Source organism: Leptosomus discolor, chromosome 20 (genome assembly GCF_034619465.1).
Source record: "Leptosomus discolor isolate bLepDis1 chromosome 20, bLepDis1.hap2, whole genome shotgun sequence".
Classification (NCBI taxonomy): domain Eukaryota; kingdom Metazoa; phylum Chordata; class Aves; order Leptosomiformes; family Leptosomidae; genus Leptosomus; species Leptosomus discolor.
In genome coordinates, this window is record NC_141410.1 from 5,289,131 (window position 1) to 5,309,201 (window position 20,071).

General features: G+C 37.2%; 1 protein-coding gene across 6 annotated transcripts in view; it reads right to left on the reverse strand.

The window, feature by feature from the left end:
- VPS13D (vacuolar protein sorting 13 homolog D) overlaps positions 1-20,071 on the reverse strand; it is a 102,885-nt gene that overhangs the window by 57,194 nt on the left and 25,620 nt on the right. For 2 of the 6 annotated variants that reach the window (XM_086476071.1, XM_086476069.1), the window contains exons 25-45: positions 19,829-20,048; positions 19,148-19,358; positions 18,842-19,013; positions 17,351-17,463; positions 16,584-16,793; positions 14,317-14,582; positions 14,010-14,143; positions 12,956-13,111; positions 12,143-12,368; positions 11,219-11,293; positions 10,294-10,500; positions 9,770-9,859; positions 8,636-8,776; positions 7,301-7,423; positions 6,596-6,670; positions 4,055-4,160; positions 3,555-3,707; positions 2,795-2,930; positions 1,753-1,800; positions 859-1,009; positions 441-651 (exon numbers count right to left, since the gene is read on the reverse strand). In XM_086476071.1, the coding sequence (XP_086332197.1) occupies positions 441-651; positions 859-1,009; positions 1,753-1,800; positions 2,795-2,930; positions 3,555-3,707; positions 4,055-4,160; positions 6,596-6,670; positions 7,301-7,423; positions 8,636-8,776; positions 9,770-9,859; positions 10,294-10,500; positions 11,219-11,293; positions 12,143-12,368; positions 12,956-13,111; positions 14,010-14,143; positions 14,317-14,582; positions 16,584-16,793; positions 17,351-17,463; positions 18,842-19,013; positions 19,148-19,358; positions 19,829-20,048 (3,224 nt within the window). Of the gene's footprint in view, positions 1-440; positions 652-858; positions 1,010-1,752; positions 1,801-2,794; positions 2,931-3,554; positions 3,708-4,054; positions 4,161-6,595; positions 6,671-7,300; positions 7,424-8,635; positions 8,777-9,769; positions 9,860-10,293; positions 10,501-11,218; positions 11,294-12,142; positions 12,369-12,955; positions 13,112-14,009; positions 14,144-14,316; positions 14,583-16,583; positions 16,794-17,350; positions 17,464-18,841; positions 19,014-19,147; positions 19,359-19,828; positions 20,052-20,071 lie in introns of all 6 variants that reach the window. The other 4 variants (XM_086476074.1, XM_086476072.1, XM_086476070.1 and 1 more) reach the window with 3 other exon arrangements.

Below are 20,071 nucleotides of genomic sequence, written 5' to 3' on the forward strand. Positions count from 1 at the left end.
TTCCATTAAGTCCTCACTATGCAGCGACGTTTTGGGGCTTACAACAGAGCACAGGACAGTCAGGACAAAGAATGGGTATTCGCCAACACGCCATGGCAAACCACTCCTTATTCTCAGTGAGACACACTAGATAATTCAACATTAAGTCCACATTCTATTCTCTAACCTTTTCTTTTTTACAAGAAATATTAATAGTGTGCTTACTTTGTATTCTCAGACATTTGCTAACAGGCACTGTCAAAGGGGCTTCAAGGAGCCCTGCAGAAATACAGCAGTTATGCTTCAGTGCTCTCTCATTATTCAACAGACCAAACGAAACATTCCATTACACTGCAGAAGCTTTCACTTCTAAGTATCTTCTTTCCTGTTAGTTACTTTCACAGTATTTTATTTATCAGAAGATAACACAGCTTACAGAAATATAATTAGGTCTTAATTACCTGAAAAAACGGCTGTTTTCAGAGTCCATTGAATGACACTCTCGCTTGCTGCTACATACTTCTGCTGTCTTCTGAACATTAGTCCAATGAATTGGAGCCTTACAGAAAAAGACTCCCATTCCTTTTGGCCTGGCTTGCAAACGCCAAGATGTAAGATGTAATGGAATAGCAGAGGAATCTCCTGGCATAACTGCTGGAAGAACCACAGGTTCTGCAACCAGAAAAGAAGATACACATATCAAAAGAGATCCCTTTACTGAAAAGCATAAAATACCAAGTCTCTAATTTTTTGAGGTAACATATTTTGTTTTGAACATAAAACAGTACTTTGTTGTCAACCATTAGAGACAGTGGTGAATCTTCTTGGGGAGGAAGCTAAGAGATTCTCCATAGCATGGAAGGAATATACAACACTTACTGTCAGGAGCAGAAGGACTATCTAGTCTTAGTTCCATGGGTGTTTCCAACTTGTTCTTCACAATCAAGGCTGAGCGCACTGTTATCACTTTCCGAGCGCTACCTTCCATCGTCACTTCAAATACCACACGAACTGGAGGCAATGAAGAAAACTGGAAGATATGTAAAAGCATTAAAAAGCTCAGGTAATGATTAGATCTAGAAGAGGGACACTTCAAGTCTGAAGCAGTAACTGCTGGAGTAAAAACTTGCCAACCAAGTCCACCCATGTGCAAGGTATATATAGTTTCATAAGGATTTATAATCCTATACTCCTCCTCAAAACACAAAAAAATTAACTATGAAAAAGCAATTCTAAATACTAACACCATTATCTTTTTCAAAACGGTCCAAGTTCAAATAAGAGCAATACAGATCCTAAAAGAACACTTCATACACTATTACATTATTTTAAAAATTCATGGAATTTGAATTCCAAGCCTCATATAATTAACAGTCACTCATCATTCCTATCTGTCAAAACTAAAAAATAAGGTGAAGCTTTCTTAAAATATTCATATTTTCTTCACTCTTAGCTGCCCTTCTACTGTGGTGTTTTACCTCCCTCATTACACGGTCATTGCCACTTCAATCCTGAAAACCACACTTTATATGGGCTCACATGCTGGAACTCACACACTGGAATTTAAGACCCATTCTTCAAACAGACATTTACACTGGTGAGGAATGGTAAGGCATGTTGAATACTTGTTTTGATTTGAGAGTTCATTTTGTTTGCTTCAATTTTGTTTCCTTTCTACTGAAAAGGTTCTAGAAGGATGGAAAAGCCAGCTCACTTGTAGAACTATGCTAGTCTTATTTAAGTAGCTCTCAAAAAATTAAAATATATACTCACGTAGACTTGTGGATGTATTATATTTGTTCTATTTATTGGGCTTCCAAGCTGGCAGAAAATTAAACAAGAAAGTTAAAGTTATTCAACTTATAAGATATTACTCTCAGTTCTAACATAGCACATTACTACAGAAGAATAAACTAAATACTTCTATCACTTTGTGTTTCTGTTCTTCAATACAGCTTGGAAACATGTCAGAACTACATTAGCAAAACCTGTTTGTAATACTGCTTTAAAAAGAAACAAAGCTGAAGGGAGGTCTGTTGAAAAAAAAAAAGAGAAAAGCTACAGAAGATGTTTCTGACAGCAGTTCTCATTAATTTGCATCCTTTTCCTTCAAGAATAAAGTTACAGACAGAGATGATGCTTTTTACACTCCAATATGAAAACATCAGAAACTCTTCAAAAAAAAGACTACTGGCTCATCAGTCATGAAATTAATTTCTAATCCTGCTTTATACCAAAAAGATCTTAACTTCTAATTTCTCCAGTGCTCAACAATTTTCAGTAGCTAGTCTCAAAACTTCACTAGTTTCAAAATCCACAAGATCACTCTTATCATTGAGCCTTACCACCAACTGCCAGCCTGCAGATTATTACAACTGCATTTTTCCTTCATGACAAGTATATTTTGTCTAAGCAGCCACATATTCCAACAATCTCTAGGCTTACAGGAAATTGCCAGTGTTGTTTATTTTAAGTAAATTAAACACATGAAAAGCATTCCTGCAATAGAAGAAATAAAAATAGCTGCTGAAATGCTTTACTGATTTAAAGCTCAATCTCCACGAGCCCATGACACTGCCACTAATATATCAGTTCTGTCACTGGAATCTCCGACTGCTAAGCACAGAGTAACCGCTGACTACTCTGTCTGTGTTTTCGTTACGCGTACAACTGCCACTTAGGAACCCAGCAGCTCCACACTCTCCCAATCCAAGCTAACTGGAAAGAGGACAATCTCATATGATCAAAATCTTGGAGACATCATTACTCTCAAATTACATATTCTATTAAAACGAACATCAAAATCAGAACTTACAGTAGAAGAGGATGAGTTCTTATCTGGTGCAGCGTATCGGAAAAATGTGCCAACTTTGTCTACAGATACTGGACTGACTTCTTCCCAGCCGTTTACTCTCACTTGCAGCTGGTGAATTCTTAGATCATGTGTGTGCCTACCAGGTTAGATCAAGTGAAAGGACTATTAAGCATTATTATACAGTGTAAATGCCAAACAGTTCAAACCAAGAACATCCTCTGGATTCTGAAAAAAAAGAATCTCATCGAGGCTTTAAAAAAAAATAAAAAAAGTCTGAAGAGTTTTTTCATTTCATGGATGAAGTCAGACCCGATTTTATGTCTGTTCAATTGTTCCGCCTTCCCTAATGAACATACAGAAGCACAACTATGTCATATAAGCAAAAATAAAAACATGCTACATACTTGTTAACATGTTCTTCTAGTTCTTGACACTGGTAACACTCACGGTCAACAACCAGTACCCATCCCCCCCATGCCCCAGCCCTTCCAAATAAAGGCAACTGAGGCCCCTAAGTCTTTCTAAAGCTTATAATGATCCAACTCCCATCTAGGAACAGCTGCCACCGATAGCGATACATGCTACTTACTAGACAACTGATAATATCACTCTGTACATGAGTTTTAAATATTTAAAAACAACAGAATAACAGGAGATTTAAAAAAAAAAATCAGCTTTTTATTTAACATCTGCTAATGTCTTCACAACTATGATCCTATGTGAGCGTGTCAAAGCACATCTCTCAGCTCGGTCCCTTCACCTGTGTCTGAGTTTCCCTCTGGCTTCAAATTCAAACGGAATCTCTTCCCCAGTGATAACTTCTTGCCATTCACTGACATTATGGGCATCATCCAGCAATGTCCCATTTTCCTCAGGAACAACACCTGGACTCCCACTGTGAGACAGTGCAGCCCTGTGAAGAGAATTATATCATTTCACAAGCTGACAAAACGACTGCTTCAAGTAACTAGTGCTTCTTAGTCTCTCAGTCTGCAGAAGTCCTGCAGTAAACACATATACATCATGAACATATCTGACTGGTTTTCAAATTCCCCTTGGCCTCTTGAAAAAAAAAAAAAGTTTGGGTTTTTTTAGCAGTAAAACTAACTCATTGTCAAAAAAAGGCTCTCAACTAAGAAAGACTGGGAGTTGCTTGTGTTTCTCTGCGAGAAAACAAAAGCCCTGAAAACAACAGGGTTTGGCTGACATGTTAAAGAACCAGACAAATACTGTCAAAGCGATTCCACAACAGCTTCTTACCGAGTAGGTGTTGTAGTCAGGGTCGCAAACCACAGGGTGCATCCAGTATGATTTCTCAGAGCAAACGGGACAAATGGCTGCCTACGTTTTGGAGTCTTCATTTCAGCTATAAAACAGAATAAAGATTTGTCAATGTCTATGAGAGAAGCATTAATCAGATGCAAATGCAGCATAAGACACAATGGCTGGAGGACCACAACCTGCACTAACTAAAGAAAAACAGATCAAAGAAACAGGGTAACAGATTACTAAAAAAATTTTAAAATGTAGTAACTATTACAGAAAGAGTACAAAGCAAACAGAAAGTCTTCCCCGACATTAACCCCCCTACAGGAACTGAGCTTAACCTACATGTTCTTTTGCTTCTTCATATCAAGCCTATGATACTATGCCTCCAGATCTAACTATCACATAGAAAACCTAACTAAAAACCCAATCACAATCAGTAACTTTTCATGTACATCCAAATGTTCATAAAGTATTAAGCACATACTCATTTAAAATTAAAATTTATGCTCTATTTAACATGAAGAATATCACCTTTAAATGGGACTTTTATACTCAAAGACTGAACAGTGCAAGTATGTTCCTATACAGGATAAAGCCTACTAAAATAAAGTATGAAAAATAATTTGAATGCAACCAAAGGTAATCTGGTTTTGTTAAAATGCTGAGACAGCAAAACCCCAGAAATTTCACCTACCACATTTCACTTTTTTCAAGTATGAATTACCACCAAACACACAAGTGTTATTCTCATCTTCCACACTGCAGTACGTCAAGTCTGTGAAAATACTTACCGTGTTTGGACAGGAAAAAAAACTGTCAAATTCCAGTAACTTACTTAAAAAGGAAGATAAATGGCTGCTACCTAAATATGTACATCTTTTTGTATGAGAGAAGTAGACAGAAGGTGCACACAGTAAATCAGCCTTTTATAAAAAAGGTAAGACAGAAATGAAATCTATTCCCCAGAATTTATCTGCAGTCACTCCAAAGGCTCTGTTCAAGTACTTCGAGCTCTGAGACCCGTTCATCCCACTGCAGCCTAAAACTAACGTAAGCACAGGCTTACAGAGGCAAGAAGGGGTAACGCAGGGTGGGTGAGTTTTTGAAGGAGTTACTGACGACCACATACAACTTCCTTCCAAATCAATGACAACAAATTCCCACATACCTCCACCTTGTCAGTGGAGACTTAAATCTGGTATTGCTAAACCTTACAGAGAAAGTTCTTTCCAATTAAATAGCAAGAAGATTAAATTCTTGAAAATGAAAACTCTTGGGTTTTGCCAACTGCAAATAAAACAGTCTTTTTAGCATTCAGCTTAACTTTATACAATTTTTTGGCTAGACCAGGTTCTGCAAAATTACAGACCAGAAGACAAATTAACTTCTACTCTGGCATTTAATCAATTGCCAATTTATTTTTTCAGACTTTTAAAAAAGAATTTTAATGGGACTATGGCCTGATTTTCAAAAGAAAACATAACGTAAAAGCTGCATTTTGAGACTACTGCCTGAAAATAAAGGCTACCATGACATGGAGGGGTTTTTTGATAATTCTTTTAGTAATTTAGTTGCAACACCCACCAAAATCTAAGCAATAAATATTAAGAGGTTTTGTTGTTTGATTTTTTTCACAAAAAAACTTACCGAAAAATAACTCAGAAAAATAAATCCTTGTGTCATTTTCTGGGGTTTTATGGTGGGGTTTTTTGGGGTTTTTTTTGGGTTTTTTTAAACATCTAGGAAGGGTCTGCAACCACTCAGAGAAAACATTTCTAAGGGGCAGTCTGAACAGGCCACAGATGTAGATTTACAGAAAGCTTTCAGTCCTCCCATTCAGCAACTTTTCTACAGGAGCAACATATTTACCAAGTCTGCTGCTTTGTCTTCCATAATGTCAAAAATTAAAAAAAAACCCACCTTACTTTAAAATGCATGGTTTTGCCCAAAGACTGTACTGCCAAATATAAAACAAACAAATTAACAAGATACTTACTAGGAATGCCTTACTTTCTAAGGTTTATTGGAAACAGATTGTTCCTTCTGAAGGCACCTTAAGAGTTTTAAGTAGCTAAATACACATGCTGAATCAAGCATAAGTATGTATACTGACCATACTGTTGGGTATTTTTAGAATATAAAATAAAATCTTGTAATTTTATCATGCTAATTTTAATCACACTATACTGTCTCCCTAGAAAAGGGACATTGAATAATCAACAACTCATATAACCGCCCTCAAAAAGTTAGTCTTCCTACACAGGATTAGTTAGACTTCGCCCTTCTTCCCTGAAGGGCCTAGAGAGGACCATAAGAAAAAGACAGGATGAAAAACTAAGTTAAGCAGCTTAAAAGCAAAGTAGCTTTGTTATGTTGTCTGGTTTGGGTTTTTTGTCTGGTTGTTTTTTTTAAAATACAGAGGCCAGTCTACTAGCAAGTCACATATGCATACACAGCAAGTCACATGTATTTTCTGTAGAAGAGCCTTTCAAAGAAGAAAAACCCTTTTTGTCTCTCTCTGCTATACAGTACCTCTAGCATAGATCTGATGCTCAAGGTTAGTCAAACTGGCTGTACTCCTAGTTCTAAGGTAGACAAGAGGAAGGCCTGGCAGACAGGAAAGACAAAGTTAGCAGGTAAGAAAAAACACACAAATACAGGTAGACTCTTCCCCATCATGCATCAGGAAAGACACGACAGTTGGCATCATGCAATCAGCGTATGAGTCTCTACCCTCTGCTTACACTAAGTTGACATTTGAATTGCTAAAATTTCTTCCAGAAGTAATACCAGGAGAAAAGAAGCTGCAGAGACCTGACACATGTCAAGGGCTATTACTCAGAGAACCGTTTCACGAATATAACAGCACTTTTTCCAGAAACTCAGTCACTTAGGTCTTTGAGTACAGAAAGAAAAAGACCACCTCTGAACTGCACATACCCTAAACTCACCACTCGTATTTCATCTTCGACACAGCAGTCACTCATTTACTGAGACAGGGAAGCACAATTAGCAGTGCAGAGTTCTCACTCAAAGCAAAGTAACTAGAAAGGTTTTTGATTTTAAAGAATTAAATGCAATTGAACAGAAAAAAGCACTTTTGTCTTTTTTTGCCAGCTATCTCTAACAAGTTGCTGTATGCTATGAAGACCAAATACTTATGTTTGTAACCCATTAGACAGATGACTGTGTGTGTCAGGACTGTTTCAAATAAAGTGCAATGAATGAGTATCATACTCTGCCCAAAGCATGGTGGATCCACCGAAGAACCCATCCAGTCTTCTGAACTGATTACATTCACTTCTTTGTCCTGTTTACAGTAATCTTCCATCCACGACTGTTTAGTACATGTGTATTGTTCTAGAGGAATATAAGCATAAACAGTAAACGTCTCCAAGGTGGCAATAAAGAAAGTAATTGAAAAGCAAGTTAAATTCGTAATGCTGAAGTTACTCCACTTTAACGGCAGAAGTTTTACCTCACTGCTTTTTCTGAGCCACTTACATAAGTCAAAGACAAACAACAGGTCATGAAATCACAGCAGTGGCTTCAAAACCAAATATTTTGATATTCTTAAGATTTTTTTTTTAAACTTTCAGTGGAATTCCATGTTCTTAATACACTCCTGTGGCAACATAAGAGCCCTCCCTGAGGAATCAATTAACCTTAAATATTTTCAAGTTAGAAGCAGTTTCTAATTTTCTTTTTTCTTTTTAAGAGGTACATGCACATTCCTGCATAAATATCAAGACACCAACAGAGTCTTCTGGCACCGTATTAATCATAAACTAGCCTTACTACTTGTTATCACTAGTATTAAAAGGTATCATGGGAACTCTTAGGAATCATTGATTTGCTTCTTTTCCTCCCACCTTGGCTCCCTCTCTCTGCCAACCGTACAGGCCTGACAGGAGAAAGGAATGAATATTCAAGGAACAAGGGTTACATTTGCAAGCTCGGTCATTTAAATTTTTTTATTATGACCATCAAGTTACTCAAATTTGCATTCAGAAGAAGCAACAATAGTCCTGGGAAATGCACACAATCATAGTGTCATAACATAGAAGCTTACGTGAAGTCTGAGCTAATGATGAACAAAATATTTTGATTTCCTGAGGTGGGAATTGACAGCTCAGGTTTTCAGAGACTTCAGAACTGAAATGAGTAGCTTCCCACTACACCTGTCAATGTACTGAAAAATGACGAGCTTATAAAAATATTTTTAAGTACTGTAAAGTACGGAAAGCTTTAGATGAAAGCCTGTTTCTGATTAAAAATAAATTTCAACTAACATATGAATTTGATAGAATTCCTATGACCAGAGAAAGAGTTCCTACTAACCCCTAAAATATGTAGGTCATGTCTTTACACTTTCACAATATCTGATAAAATACAGGCTGCCTAAATGCACACCTGTGTACAGTATCACGTGAAGTATGTAGGGACTTGTGCCAAATCTCTCTCCCTCCATGTACAGGGACACCAGCAGGACCCAATTAGAAATGTCTCTCCTTTTCAGTACAGTGAAAATTAGACTGTATAGTGATGCTCTGAGGGAATATTCCTACATACCTGTGAAGACAGATGTAATGTTTATATCCAAACGGTGTTTAGCCTTTACTTCCAGCTTCAGTCGGGAAGGGTGGAGGCGGCTAGAAGCTTGCTGTTGCCAAGAAACTGAACATGGCCACGGCTCAATAAATGGCTCCCAGCCTGAGAACAAGCAGAAAATGTCACGTGTATTACACATCTGAAAGCCACACTGGAATGCGGTTTACATACCTAAGTATTTAATAATGCAACTTCAATAATGAGATCCTTTACTTTCAATCTGTGTTCAAGATGAACTTGTAAGCCTACAGATTTAATTTACTAGCGAATATAAAGATGCTCCAGCTCCTCCATTTGAACCAGTGCATACTGTATATAGGGTCTTGCAGAAATACCTTAATTCCAAGGAAAGCATTAGAAGGCAATTACAGCTTCATATTGAAGTTGGCTGGAACTAAGTTCTCTGAAATAGTTTTGAAAATTATTTTCATACAATTATACATAAGGTGGCCTACTGTTCAGTATCACAAAAGACAATGGCCTAAAAGCTATTTAGAAAACCCACGCTACGTACTTTTAAAACCAAAAAAACTACCTCGTTATTGACAGATAATTCCTGAGGCGGTTGTCGCCAATTTTGTAACAGAAAACTTAGTTTCTCAACTCAGAGAAAACACACAACTAGATTATTTCTTTTGTCAGCGTCTGACCATATTGAAGCATAACTTGTTTTCAATATCTAAAACACAAATTATGATGGTCACCTTATGTTAATCCATTATATTCAGCCTAATCGCCTACTCTCACGTGCTTCTCCTTCCTGAAGTAAGTAACAAACTGAATGCATCAAAACAATTAAATACGAAAAGAGAAGTGAATACAGAGACAGCTAGTTACATAACCGTCACGTTCTTGGATAATCCTTTTCTGCAATTACATTTGAAAGCTTCAGTGCAACTTTCACATCAGCAATCTCTCTACTTCCCACATCCCTCCATCTGACATCAAGTTAGGGTATCTCGTCTAGGATCACATGTTCTCACACACGATCACAAATCTCAACCTTTCACATCCCGTTATACACAGGCTACTGTAGCAGGCAAGGTTGCTCTCCTGAACTTAAATAAGAAAAATAACAACCCCTTAATATTTCACCTGAAAGCTCACGATTGTAATAATCTCCAGAGAGGGTAAAATGAGCGTAGCCTTCAGGGTTGGCTCTCAAATGTTGGAGAAAATTCAAACCTGCAAAAAAAAGAAACGAACGTTATACTGATGCAAAACAGCCAAGTTTCCTGATTTTGTGAACCATTATGTAAGCAGTTCAAGGTATTATCTTGTCTTTTAAATCGAAACGGTACAAAAAGCATATCATAATACTCTTCAAATAACATTTAGAGACAGCCATGCTTTACAACATGGAGCCTCCCTAGGGTTCTGCTCAGGACAGATTCCATTTGTTATGTGATGTATAAAGGGGAAACCAGAATCTTACCCCTGCAAAGACTGTAATCTTCTTAAAAACAAAACGCAAAAAACCCCAAACAACCCCACCCAACAAGCACCAAACACTGTCAGTTGAAATTTCCCAAGTCCTAAGAAACTAGAGCAAAGTGCTGAACATACACAGCAACTGACCGTAATTTTATGCAATTCACTCAACAAAACAAGATACTCACGTGAAAAGGTTAACTCAGCAAGGGGAACGTCACAGTCCATGCAGTCATCAATAAAGCAAATGCATACACTTTCTGCTTTTATTTCCACTCCAGAGATGAACTGAAAAGGCACAATTCCCTGGCTATCTCGAGCAGAAGAGGTCAGGGAAACCGATTTCAAAGGTTCGGCATTCTTAAATAACCAACTCGCTGCTTTTTTCAAGTCACCTTAGATAAAACGAAATGATCCATCAGTCATCTACTTTCTCAATGAAATGTACTTATTTAAAAAACATACAGAAAAGAACTAATTCCCTCTCTCTTAATAAGTACAGCAAGACACCAACAGTACCTTGAATGTGTTCTATTTAGTAACACAAATATGAGAAGATTACAAATACATTGGTATTTTCTAAGAATAACAAATGTGTTCTGAAGTTTGCAAACTGAGGGGCAACGTAATATAAATCTATATTAATACTACGAATGCCTATAAATAGGGTGGGAAACATGACAGCATTAAAGAAAAAGAAACACTTGTGTTAAAGCTTCATCATCTTTTCATGTACTGCACGTAGAAGGAGGTAAAATACAAGATTCAAAAAGGGAGAGATTAAAATGTGTGCTCTAAAGAGAGAGATGAATAGCAAGGAATAGGTATATGGTAAAAGAAAAAAGCAACCAACCCAAACCCCCAAACAAAAATACACTCAAACACCCCACGAATAACATCCCAAAAGGCAAGAAGAATCTTTGGGGGTTCTACACAGGAGTAGAACAGAAAAATGAGAATGTTTAAGATTATAGACCAACACAGAGCTGAGGTAAAGAAGATGAGGAAATACTGCCTGTGCATCAGCTGCCTTACAGCCTAAAAGTTTTTACTTAACTGCAAGTTAGGTAATACGAACAATCTGCAAGGCCAACTAAGAATATTTGGGGTTACCTTGGCAGACAAAAAGAGCTTTACGACAATCTTCCATACTGAATCCCAGCTCCTGGAGGCGAGCCAGCTGTACCTCTGTAATTGACAGTTAACCAAACATAAATCCTTGACAGTTATCTACTTGTTTTCATTTCTAAAATTACGATGTATCTGTATGAAAAATGGGGTTTAAGATCACAACTGTAGAAAAAGCATACGATTCAGTCCTGCTTTTACCAAAAAAAAAAAAAAACCAACCCAAAACCCAAATGTCCAACCCATAGTGCCATTCTAGAATACATAAGCTACTTTCTCCTACAGGAAGCCAACATATTCATTTATTAACATATTTCAGTTAGCACTAACATTTTTTTTTTGTAAACCAACCCTTCATTCAGAACACAATCACTTATTTACTTCGAACGCCCCACGTGACTCAAGTGCAGTAGCAGAGAAGAAAGCCTTCTTCACTAGTGTGTATTTCCTCATTATTGTCAGGCAGCGGTTCCCACCACACATAATTTTTACTTGGCAGAAAAGCAATGTCACCAAAACAGGAGATTGCTGGACGTGAAATGATAACTAGTAATTATGATGGTTTCCATTTCACTATCAGTTCAATGGGTTTGAAGAGGTGTTCCCTCTCCCCCTTCCTTTAAAAGCTTGCTACCTAAGAAGTACTCCATCATGATTTACAATGACAAGCGACGCTAAATAAAACTTACTATAAAACAACCCACTGTCATACAACAAGCAGAAAAAAAAAACCCTACTTTTTTTATAATACCATCAGTATAATGCTATCGTCAGATAATTCACATCAGTGAAGGGTATTACATGACGAAGGTAACACCTTTTGTGTTAAGCATATAGTCTAGCTTCACACTGCAGGAACCTCCTTTCGATATAAAAAAAATGGCTTCACTCTAACAGTTCAAAACATACCAAGAACAGGATCCAACGCACGCTTGGACGTATCTTTGTTTTCATGTGTCACGGAGGAAGTCTCATTGACCAGTGCTAAACTGGAAGGATTAGCAGTATTTTCAGCAATTGATACACTTGAGTCAGGCATAGCTGCGCTAGTCTGTTGAGGAATTGACTTTGCAATTGCCAAGAACAGTTGAACATCGTTGTAGGACAGTCTGATATCCAGTGCTTGCAACTGAATCTAAATGAAAAATTTTAAAAAAAGAGAAAGATTCAGTGACACTTTTCTACATATTTTTCTTGTATACTACGTATATTAACAAAGCTTCTCCCAAAAGAGAGCAAAACTTAGTATTAAAATCTGATGACTACATTGTTGTAAAGCTCCAGTAATAAAATCACCAAATTTCTTGTTCTTTACTACCAACCAAAAGCATTAAAAGCACGTATCCAGGGGCAAAAAAAGGTTTTCTTTGGTATAATGATAAGAAGAAGTCTCTAAATAGATTTCCCCTCTAATAATAGAGATACAGAAAATAAACCTTTTTCATTCAGGTATTAGTAATCTGTAACATGTCTACATTATCAGCCCACTTTTTTCCCCACTATTAATCTCTGTAATATATGCTAGAAATCACTCGTTTGTTACCACTAAGAGCATCTGCTACACGCTTGTTTCTTTGCCTTTGCCACTTCAGGAAGAATTTATTATTCTTTTCTTACGCATTTGAAAGTATCCTATTGAATCCTTGGGCACAAAAAATCTGTGCTAGATCACGATCTGGTATTCTCTATTGCATGCAGTTTTAGTCAGGCCTTTAGTCTTACCTCTAGAATAGGAGGAAAATCCTCACTGTTGAAAGCATCTAACAGTCCTGAACCACTTGGGTAGGAAGCATTCCCCACAAGTTCCATCTGAATTTGTACTGGATCAATAATTGACAGTGCCGTCTCTTGCTCATTTCCTAACCGGCATGAAAAAACCTAAAAATTACAAATGGTTTTAAACAAATTAGGAACTGAGAGAACAGGCCTGGCAAGAACCTTGAAATCAGAGACTGACTATCAGTAAACATGACAATGCCTTTACAAACTTTAAGACAGCAGAGATTCCAAAATCTTTCCAATTTCTTCCAGTGCCCAGATATGCTGTTAAGTTCAGGAAAAGAGATTCTGATATGCCACCAAATATTCCCTTTACTGCTAAGCTTAACTCCACTACTCCTTCTACCACAGATAAGGAAAACGCTTTGTTCTTTGGTCTACAATAACCATTTTGGATTTACCACATCTCTGCACAGCCTCTTCTTCTGAACAAGTTCTTTTGAACTTTCCCAATATATTATCTAACCCTCAATTCTGAGTGTTCTTGTCGCCCTCTTATCAATTCTTCAGAGCTTCTTCAGCTGTTTCCCCAAGACTGGCCACAGCGCTCCAGCTGTGGTCCTACTCTGATGGCAGGATCACTTTGCATACTCAAAATTCCTACTTGCAAAGATCCCTACTTGCATATTCCAATGGCATGATGCTACTTGTTCACCTCAGGTCAGTTATGATTACAGCTTGCAGGCCTTTGCTGACTGCGTCGGCTTCTGTCTACCGAGTCACTCCTCAGCTTTCAATTAATTTGCCAGTTTATGGCTGGAAGCTAGATTAGTAACTAAAAATATTTTGAGATTATAGTCAAGTGTTTCAATGTCTTAACAGAAACAATATAAAACCATTCTTAAAACTGCTGTAGGATGAGAGCATTGATGAGGAACTAACAAACTTCAAAAACAATCTGTGGACTACTCCTGTTGTATATATATTTATAGTAAAGTATCTTCACAAGCCCCTCTGATTTTACATGTTTTACAAAAGCAAATGTATTTCTTCTTACCTCAATGCCAAACAAACTACCAGAGAAAGGACGATCTAACAACTTGGGCTTGTAAGTGAGAACGGTAGTCCCCTTCAAAATAATTGCATTGGTATCAAAACAAGACATGTCTTCAACCACCACAAATTCAGTTCCTTAACAAAACAAAATGACAGACAATAAATAGGGAACTGAAAATACTATTAAGGTATTTTAAGCATTTGTAGCAGGTTTCTTGATTTCCTGCCCTTTAATGGACCTGTTTTTCCACTAGCACATGGCTTTTAATTAGAAAAGCTCCTTAAAAAGCACTAAAGAATACACTTACCTGTCACATTAACCTTAACTTCCAGTTGTTTTTCTGTAGACACAGGTAGTGATGAACGTTTTGTAACTACTCCACTTTTCACTGTTTTTGGAACTACAGTTGTTTCACTGCTGTAAGTTCGCTGCCGGGAAGAAGGGTGATTTTCCCGCTTTTTGGTATCTCCAGGAGTATATAAAAAGTCATGAACAAGTAACAACCAGTCAAATATTAGAAAAACACGAAGATTGTTCAGAACAACTGTGAAACTGGAGGAATCCTTAGTAGACCTTTTAAGAAGAGAGAAGCATACATATGAACTTTACGTCTTGCATATATTTAAAATGACGCAGAAAACTACCAGTACCTAGCAAGTAAGAACTATATGGAACCTCATATGGAACTTAGTTTACAGAGTGTCTGGCCTTTAAAATACATATATATATATGTAATAAAGAGATCGAAATTCATCAAGTTGCTGTACTCACAGAAACCCAACAGATCTTAACTGCATGAATTCTAAGCTGTAATGATAAGCAATATGAATTGAAAAACTGTGTAACAAGAAATTAACTTATAAAAGCTCCTCTAATTCATTTACTTTCTCAATATTGATTTGCAAAGTCTCAAATTTTAAAACTGATCTTTTTATTATTATTTTACATCTGTTCAGTATCAAACCTAATGTACTGTGTGTGAAACTTAGACCTGACTCCACATCCCTCTAAAAGATTAGACGTACGATGTGTTTCCTCTCACACCCTGACAAGCATTTTGCAGCACAGGAAGAAGCTTCTTTGTCATTCAGGAAAAATGCTAGCCTTACTGAACTTTAGCATCACATTTTGAGTATCTGGCTAGGAGGGATGAAAGTGTTTGGCTTCATGATCTGGAATACCAATTATATTTGGTCATGCTAACTGGAAAATAACTTAAGACCTTAAAATCCATGAAACAATTTTATATCCAACGCATTCTGAGCTATAAAATCTCTGAAGAACTGTAACTCCTTTGTGCGAAGCAGCTTGCCTGCATTGCTTCCAATAGTAAAAGCCTTTAACCCGCCCTGGCTCTCCAGGATGTTTCCAAAAGGCACAAGCCAGTATAAGACTATCATTGAGCCCTGCAAAAGCTTACATCCAGTGCCAAGGATGCTCTCACCAGTAAAAATGTAACACATGCTTATGTGGCTAAAATTTAAAAGCACAACAGTTGGGAAGAAAATTCCTGAAACTATCACTCATAAACCAGATTATTGCTATACTGTGCAAATTAACCTCCAATCTAGGCAGATACTGGACCAACAGTGACATGAAAACGCTTTTTGGTAAATCCCGTGGCATTTTAGTCCTATTTAAATCAAAATCTTTCTGAACACAAACTTCTTATGTACTTAAAACCATCATGTATTATCCAAATCTTTACAACAAATTTCTCTCAATTGCCTAAAGTGTGTTTGTTCGGCTTCTACGAACAAATGTTTCCAAGATTTTCTATTGGACTAAAATAGTCCACAGATTTTTCTGTTACTCCTGCAACTGCTTCAGGAGGTATCATACTCAAAAAAGAGTTAGAGAGCTGAGTTTGGTCAGTGAGCCTGACCAATGGTGAAAGCAACATCTTCAGTCATCTTGCTTTACCCTCTTTTTTAACACCCCTCAACAAAACACTATGCTGATACAGGTAAACATTGACATAATAGCTTATGTTCCTGTTTTCAATATCAAATTAGAAAAAAACAGATATCTGCTGTGATGCCTGTAAGCATTCCAAGAGATTTGGATTGGATAAAGGAAAACCAACAGGGTAGGACAGAATACAGAAGAGAATGCAGAGATAGGTTTTTGAAAGAGGCGCCATCTCTGCATTTACTTGATGCTCTCAGAAAGGCAAGTCTGACACCTACTGGAAAACAGCTTTTGTACAACTATATTAAAAATTCTGTAAAACGGACCTAGGCCAAGATACAAGCGATAGGCCAGACTTACCAAGCTTTAAGCACTACTGACTGTAACAAGCCAGAACTTGATCCGATTCATTACACATTTAAACCTAAATTTTATTGTGGGGAGGGAGGGGGGTGGGGAATCCAACAACCTTCAGTTAATTAATAACTGCAGATTTCAATCAGTACCACTGACCACCCCAAACACATCTTCAGATTTAAATACAATGTCAGCAAGTTTACCTGCACTAATAACAGCTGTATTACAAACAAGACAATCCGGATTGAGTGTGTCATTATTAAAAACAAACCAACCAACCAACCAACCAACCACAGAACTACCAACCTGAAGTGCAATTCAATCTGGATTGCTCCTGGACTGCTAGTGTTCTTTGATGACTGAAAGATGCAATTGAACACATTTGGCATGCCTGCAGCAAACTTCTGTCCAGCGTAACGTGTGTCAAATGCCATCATGGAATGAGAAACCAAATTTACAGACTTTGTTCCATTTGAAGAGCTTTCAAAAAGCAACTTGGATTTCTTAAAATCAAACCTAGGAGAATAAAAGGCAAAACAATATATTTAAGAGTCTTCTAGCTCACTTATGTCTAGAAGTCACTTGTTTTACAAGAATGCACAGTATACTGCTGGTATCTTTCACTTACATATTTTCTAAAATAGCTATAATCACATCCCATGTCACAGTGATAGAAAGTAGACCTACACTGTATGTAATAATATTTTCCACTGATACAGAGCCTTCTGGGTGAAAAATAAACCAAAACAACATAGCAGAAATCTGTTTTTTTAAAGATTACCCCCTCAACACTTTCTTAATTAGCATACCACTTGTCTTGGACAAGTCAACTGATTACTGAACTGTGATTTAAAGCACAACTTGAAAGACACAGACAGTATCTTCTGAGCAGTGTCACTCCTTTTCATCTTTCAGATCAGCTGAAACTCTCACTTTGGACTCTAATTAAGAAATTCTATTTCACTGAATTATTAAACCATAATTTCATGTATTATGTTAATTTCTGTCCTATAATCTCTCAGATGAGCACAATATTTAGGATAAAGTATTCAATGACAAAAGAAAATTCATACCTGGCTAAAGAGCTGCATCCATCTTTTCGTTTTGGATCCATCAGTTCCAGACTCACATTAACCATGTCAATGAGGAATGACATAGAAGTATACACTTCTCCACTCAAAACTGTCTGAAAGTGCAAAACACCAACAGTCTTTTTAAGAGCTATGTTTAACTTCCATTCCTGAATTAAATTTTGTTATTTCAGACAGATGCAAACAGCTGTAGCACCTTTCTCCTTCAAAAGGCTCCATTAACCACTGCTGGGGAAAAGTTACATTTCACAACAGCGTAGCCTTCAACTTGAAAAACGTCTGTTCGTCCATTTTCACGCTACTGCTGTACGGCTTCTTTGTTCTTAAACAAAATGTCATCGCCATCATGTGTGTGTCCCCCAACCAAACAGCCAACAATTCTTTCAAACTGTGTCAGGTTATTAAATTCTATTAAATCTATTATTAAATCAGATTTTTAGTTTCTAAAATTTTTTGTTTTCTAAAACTTTAGGTGTAAAAACCTAACATGAAGAGCATATTTGTATTCAGAGAACTTTACCCATTGTTTCCTCTCTTAAACAGAATCCTAGATGCTTCCTAGCAATTCTTCCCCCTGCTGTGCTCATGTATTTGCTTCTTAAGCAAAGATTACAGTTGGGCAACACAGACAACACTTAGCAGCCCCACAAGATCAAGAGGAAACATGTTGTTCAACAACTTCCCTTCCCAGTAATAAGAATAAATATTGATTATTTCCAGGTGCTGCCTACACTCTTCCTGAAAGGACAGTACTTGACAACAGTCAAATAGGCAATACTTGAGAACCTGCTTAAAAAAAATTAAATAGCTCAGCTCTGCTGTAAAGCTTTTATTATTGAAATTCTTCTGCTAGATTTATTGACAAAAAGAGGGCATTTAACACAAAGTAATACACATTTCACAGTCTTGTAAGTCCTTACAACTATCGTAGACACCATGGGAAAAGAATCATCACCCTGCATGTGGTTACAGGATAACCTTCAAATCCCTGCAAAAAGCTCCATTCAAATGGAAAAATCTTAAGCTCGTGAATGTACCAATAAAATACTGCAACAGCAGCTCAGCTTAAATACTCCATTAAAAAAAAAAGTAGAGTTTTCATAGATTTGTTAACATTTTAATCACTGATATATTTCAGCAGATGTAAAATGAACTAACAAATACAAGCAATGATGGCTGGTTCTCACAATGTCTCTTCTAAAGATTAGAATCTCAACGCCACGAAGCAATCAGAACAGCAAGCGACACCTGAAAGGGCAATGGTATTGCTGAGACAAACCTGAATTCACAGGAGTATCTACAGACAAAATGGTTCCTCTGCTGTTCGTCTACCTACATTTTCTCTTCTTTTTTTTTTTTTTAAACCTACCAGTCCACCTGGTAAACTACAAGAAAATAACTGATATTTGGCCTCATCAGCAAAAACCCCAGACATTTCAAGACAGAATTTCAACTTCATATAGTTCCTCTTACATGAATTCTTGGATCCTGCAAATCATAAGGCCGCATGAACTCCTCTATAGGCTCCCCAAGGTTGTTCTCCAGCAGTCCACGTATCAGTTTATACTTATTCAAATCCAGAGAGCAATGGACTGATGACAGATTGCCATGTATCGATATGTCTGCAACTGCATGACTTAGCTCTCTGCAACAAAGGAAAAACCCTCAGTATTTCAAGGTGCTGTAACACAGCAGGCAATACTTGTAAGAGACAAGGAAAGGCACCTGAAGCACCGGTTTTAGGCTGACAGCACAAAGCGATCCTTTAGATAAACTCACTTGTCTAAGTTTCTCTCTACTTGTAACTTCAGTCTGAAAGGTTCTGTTAATAGGCTGCCTCCCGTCTGCCTCACGAAGTAGGATGGAAAGCTCAAGTCCGCACTAGTATCTTCCACAGCCTTTGAATACTCTCTCTGATATCTTTCTGCAGCAAATATGTCCATGTCCTGCAGATCAACCACAATGCAGTCCAAGAGGCAGATGTGATCCTCTGCAAGTGCACAGGAGATTAACACATTAAGAAAGAAAGAAAAAAAAAAAACAAAATCTGTACAAAACTAACGCAACTTACTTTAAAAGGAACCTTAATTTCTCCTGGAAGTTATTCTGATTTTTTTTTTTTTAATGAACACTCATCAATATCTCTAGCTACCAGATAGAAGCTCATTCACAGGTAAATGTAAACGCTTAATTAAGTCCTACTATACTCCTTACACATCTGCAATGTGTATCTCAAAACATGCCCAAATTGCAGGATTGTTCTTCCAGAAACTGAACTACAATTCCCTAAACCTTTAAGCTGCAAAAATCAACCTTGAAACAAAGAAGTCATCTGTTTTTAAATCTACAATCTTTAGACCCAGAGCCTTACTTTTTCACTGTCACACAAGCAAAATTGCTCTGCATTATTTTACAAGAAAAAAGAAGAGCTATATTGGATTTCTACTCTTTATCACACACCTGGGCTATCAGGGTTTGGTACAGTAGGTAGCTTTGATTGTTGCCCTTGCTGCTTACTCGATGTATTCAGCACAGGTTCACTCTTCAGCCTCGATATGTTTGTTCCTGATGATTTTTTCATGAACAACCCTTCCATTGCTACTTTTGATTCATCAGCGCTTGTTGTTTTCTTCATGCTATGTTTCGGGGTTCCCAAAGGAGATGAAAATTGAACTGAATCCTGCTAATGAAATTAAAAATAGA